This window comes from Notolepis coatsorum (genome assembly GCF_963971535.1).
Source record: "Notolepis coatsorum genome assembly, chromosome: 2".
In the NCBI taxonomy this organism is placed as follows: Eukaryota; Metazoa; Chordata; class Actinopteri; order Aulopiformes; family Paralepididae; genus Notolepis; species Notolepis coatsorum.
Genome location: NC_140166.1, coordinates 43503493 through 43508780, shown reverse-complemented (window position 1 = coordinate 43508780; position 5288 = coordinate 43503493). Strand labels below are relative to the sequence as shown.

General features: G+C 39.6%; 1 protein-coding gene across 1 annotated transcript in view; it reads right to left on the bottom strand.

Annotated features, from left to right (window-relative positions):
• The window catches only part of galnt9 (polypeptide N-acetylgalactosaminyltransferase 9), a gene marked incomplete at its 5' end in the record, with an annotated part of 262491 nt that extends 257940 nt beyond the window's left edge, over positions 1–4551 (bottom strand). The window contains 1 exon segment of the mRNA XM_084307545.1: positions 4305–4551. Within this exon segment, the coding sequence (XP_084163671.1) occupies positions 4305–4551 (247 nt within the window).
• Positions 4552–5288: the final 737 nt, after the last annotated feature.

Here is a 5288-nt window from a genome sequence, read left to right as displayed (position 1 = left end):
TTTCATATACATAATGACGCCAGAGCTCGGGCATAACGACAAGATCACACGGGAACGAACCAAAAGTTACAGAGTTCTGGCCACGCAGCTGTGGGCTGGTCCACTTCTGAGAGGGCAGGCCAACTGAGCTCCGAGCCACTTGGACTAGATGAGTCTAACGTCACAATCTGCTCCCGGGACAAAGAGGAGCAGAGAGGAGTAAACTCATTAGCTAGTTGGCTGCTTGTTTGTTTGCGTTCGCACTTTGGGCATCTTCTGTTGAGTGGATTCTTTGTTGACAGGTCAATATCAAATTAGGTGAGATGCAAGATCCATTGTGTCGGTTTGAAGCAGGGAAGATGCCGGTGATACATTGCATCATAAGCCTACTAGCCCGATAGACACGTTATACGACTGAAGAAATGTATTCCTCAATAAACAGCCTTGTGCATTTGGATGTGTTGTCTAGAGGCATCTTTGTGGTTATGCAGTGGTTACAAACAGTCTTGAGTGGATCTTCCATGGGGATATTATAGCCTCGATTTAGCAAGACGACGGCATAATTCCTAACCCGATTGAAGGAGATGCTGTGTTGCAGAAGAGCCCAAACCTCTCCCCATACGTTTCACAGACTAATAGCCACATGATTAAATATAAGCCTAAATCATGATTCTATTATAGACCCATTTCATCTGAACTTCCTCCACGTCTCAGACAGTCTATTAGACCAATGGTGCTCCCAGTGGAATAGAACAGGCAGGAGGTGTTCCAGGGAAGAACAGGTTAATTTTAGTGCTGTCAGGCGATTAAAAAAATTTATCTAATTAATTACATGATTTGTAATTAATTAATCTAATTAATCGCATTTTAATCGCATAACCATTTTATGCCTGATATTCTATATTCTATAATCATATTTCAAATTGCATGTGTCCGGATGGCAGAATTCAGTACTGTATCTACAAAACCTTCTGTTTAATCATCTTCCATCTATTAATTTGCTTAGATTTTTCAGGTCTGGTCAATTTGAGCATAGTGTTATTCACAGTCAAAGATAAAACATTTTTTTTATTGATATTCTCATTTGGTTCATTACAATTTACTCAAGCCTAGTAACAGACACATTATTTCTGACACTGGGAATACATTCCCTGAGACCCATTAGATGTCCCTAGAATCAGATACCAAGAACATGCAAATGGACCACATAAAAAAAAGTCTGTAATGTGTATTCTACGTTCTTATGGAATGAATGAGATAAAAAAAAATATATAAAAAAAAAAAAAAATCTTTTTTGTAATACATTTTGAGTTAATTTTCATAACGCGATAATTTGCTGTGTAATTAATTAATCTAATTAACGCGATAAACTGACAGCCCTAGTTAATTTATATCTTATATTATTTTTAAATGTAGGCCTAGATTTTTGTTTTCTAGATTATTGTTAAATTTACCGCTTTCAACCCCTTAAGCTGCAACGTCCCTCACATGGGAAGTTTTTTGGACTTTTTCCAATCGGCACTTTGGCGACCCCTAGTGGCTCGGGTGTGCATATTTTTAAATAAAATATATATATCGAATTGAGGGTTTATTTGTTGCCTGTCGATAGCAACAAAATCCGACAAAATCCGTTCAGTGGTTCTCGAGTTACATGCCGGTATTTGAGGCTTGTGCAAAGTACACGGTATTGCGCAAAATACCACTCCCGACTCAGGCTGCAGTAGTTCCGTCAATCTAGATCTGATCTCGAAAATGATTGTGGATCGTTGTAGCCAATGAGTGTGGCTTTCCAATGATACACCACATGCATGTATGAATCTAAAAAACTAAAACAAAACTAAAACATGAAAACAGGAAGAGAAAAACAGCCGAATGAATTGAAGTCTATGAGGAAACTGAGTTTTTCTTTGTACACAGTTTACCTAAATCACTCCTAATCACTCATTTCTGAATGGATCTTTATGAAATTTGGATATGTACTACATAATGCGTCAGGCTATGGCTCATCTGGATTTGTAAGCCATACCACCTTCTGGGGAAATACTACCTCTGGACTACTAACTACTACAGAAAAACAACTCAAGTTCAGACCTATGTTACTCTATTACGTTAGCACTAAACGTGAATTAATCTTACAAAATAGACCAGGCTCATGCATGTGCTACAAGTATAAAGTATGTTGTTTTGGTTTGCAAAAAAAGTATGCAGTCCTCAAAAACGAAAACGAAAATGGCCAGGAGACTCATTGCAGGTTAACAGGTTGACATGCATGTTAGGCAGTGACTACAGATGAAAACTAGCTCATGCATGTTAGGCAGGGTCCTACAGATGGAAACTATAGCTATGCATGTTAGGCAGTGACTACAGATGGAAACTATAGCTATGCATGTTAGGCAGTGACTACAGATGAAAACTATAGCTATGCATGTTAGGCAGTGACTACAGATGAAAACTATAGCTATGCATGTTAGGCAGGGACTACAGATGAAAACTATAGCTATGCATGTTAGGCAGTGACTACAGATGAAAACTAGCTCATGCATGTTAGGCAGGGTCCTACAGATGGAAACTATAGCTATGCATGTTAGGCAGTGACTACAGATGAAAACTATAGCTATGCATGTTAGGCAGTGACTACAGATGAAAACTATAGCTATGCATGTTAGGCAGTGACTACAGATGAAAACTATAGCTATGCATGTTAGGCAGGGACTACAGATGAAAACTATAGCTATGCATGTTAGGCAGTGACTACAGATGAAAACTATAGCTATGCATGTTAGACAGGGTCCTACAGATGAAAACTATAGCTATGCATGTTAGTCAGGGACTACAGATGAAAACTAGCTACATGTATGTTAGGCAGGGACTACAGATAAAAAAAATAGCTCATTAGCTAATTCTGGCACATTTACATTGATGTGGAAACTGAAGATGTTGATTAATGTGCACTGTCCCTGGGTAAAAAATAAATATATAAATGTAAACTTAAACCTAAAGTACCTAAATTTTCCAGATGGAGAACATATTTTTATTGTATTTGTATTATTTATTAGTTCATTTGTTTTGCAAATAGTTATATAGTGTCATCATCAGAGTAGCCTATAGCTTAAAGCAAAAATACACCCTAAAACACAATTTACATTATGCTATTCAAATGATCTTGGACAGTTAATTCAATATCTATAAATAATACATATAAGCTGGACATTTTTACATTAAAGGGGAACTATGCCCATTTTCAGAATCCATAGATGTTATTCCCCATGGCCTAAGACAGTCCAAAGATCTTAGTGAACACGATCGACTCTCTCCAAATCCAAATACTACAGTGCAATGTCACACTTGTGATGTCATCAAGGATAACGTTCCCAATTTATCGGGAAAGATGGGACAGTTGACACTGAGAGCAACCAGGGAAATGTTCTCAATATAGACGGTTTCAAAGCAACAATTCTAAAAGGACCCAAGTTTATTTCCTGTTGCAGTGTTTAGTTGACAGGAATATATACATTTGGGTCCAAATAGTTCCCTATAGCAACAGCATTCCAGTGAAACCGTCTATAAATTTTTCAGAACTGGGATGACTTTTTTTTCTTTCTTTTTTTTTCTGTGGTCCCACAAAATCAGTCTCCCATTCATGTCAATGGAGCAGGACCAGACTTTACACTAGATGACATCGCAAGTTTGAGTATTGATTGTCTGGTTTCTGGCGTTAAGAGACATGTATCTCATGTCCGCAAATATTGATTGAACTTTCCTAGATCATGGAAACAAACATATTCAAATTCTTAATTTGGGTGTCGTTCCCGTTCAAAGGTAGATTTTGTGATGTCATCGAGCTGCACATATTGGACTTGGTCCATTGAATTAGTCACCAACTTTGCGTTTTGGTTCTGGTTTCGTTTGAGCTATAAATTAGTTTTATTGAAATGTAGTAGGGCTTAGCTAAAACGGAAAATCTTCCCATAGCCCAGTAACATCGCCATGGGTACTGTGTTGTTGTTGTTGTTGTTGTTGTTGTTGTTGTTGTGATCTCTTGATGACATCATCACAACAGTATCTTCCCTCTGGTGGGCAGAGACTTGTTCTTCTTTGAAACTGTGCTGTACAATATTATACATCATATATGTTCATTATATTTCAGGGTGGATTTAAGACCTTTAATTAAGTCTGATTATTCATCAAATAGATTCTATTAGTTACATGTTACAAAATTGATTCAGGTAAAAATAAATAATCGTGTGGGATGTACAGGATATACAAACTATATACAGTATGTGAAGGAATCATGTTAAAGTGTATCTGACCACAATATAGCCTACCGTTCAACTGATTGTAGACCACATCTTCCAGCCTCTCCAGCCGCTGGAGTATGGACTGCCTGTCCACCACCAAGTTATTGGAAACTTTGCCGTTCCTTGCTCGCAGTCTCTGGTCAGAAATCCGACCTATCTGTATAAGTTCCTCGGAGCGGTCCTGAATTCGGCAGTAGACGGAGAATAAAATAATTCCCACAAACACTAGAATGTTAACTGTCAGCAAAGTCTTGATCTTGCGTGCCACGGCCATGAAAAGGTAGATAGTGGGGCTGACGCAGTCGAGCCTTAATAATAATAATAATAATAAGTATCCATTTGGAATAGCCTGGTCTACCACCACCTATAGGCACATAGACACCGGTGAGCAGACTGTCTTGTTGTCCGGTCCAGGGGGGGACCTGCGGAGCTCTCCGTTCAGCACCAAGGACAGCAGCTCAGCAGGGCAGAGGTTGATGCTAAGCATCACGTTCCCAGGGACCCGCGGTGGAAGTTCAAGGTTGACACATGGGTGTCGACCCACACGGTGCTTTCTCCCACCGAAGATCATAAGGAACGTATTGTATCTTTTAACGGGCTTCACGTTTGTTCGAGGTGCGCTATATAGACACGCTGCTGTCGTCGCACTATAATACAAGCCTCTATAATAACGCCTGCAGGGAAGGCACTCACCCTCTTCAATATTATAGCCTACTACTACGGGTGAATCTTGGCTGTTGAAAAACAGTTCTCCACCGCAACGTGATAACTCGCCAAAATCCTAGTCCCAGTATTTCTCCATCCTCCTAAATACACCGCAGCAGTCCCGTTTTTTTTTAGCGAAGCATCTTCCTCTCTATCGCGGCGTTGGCATCTCCTTTCTCAAAGGCGTTGTGGTGGTGGTCATGGTCACACAATTCGTCCTGTTCCACAAATACACACACACTCGAGTAGCATAATGTCCAGATAACGCGGCGTGGTCATGCTTCAAAATCGACGCCGGCAGAGGTG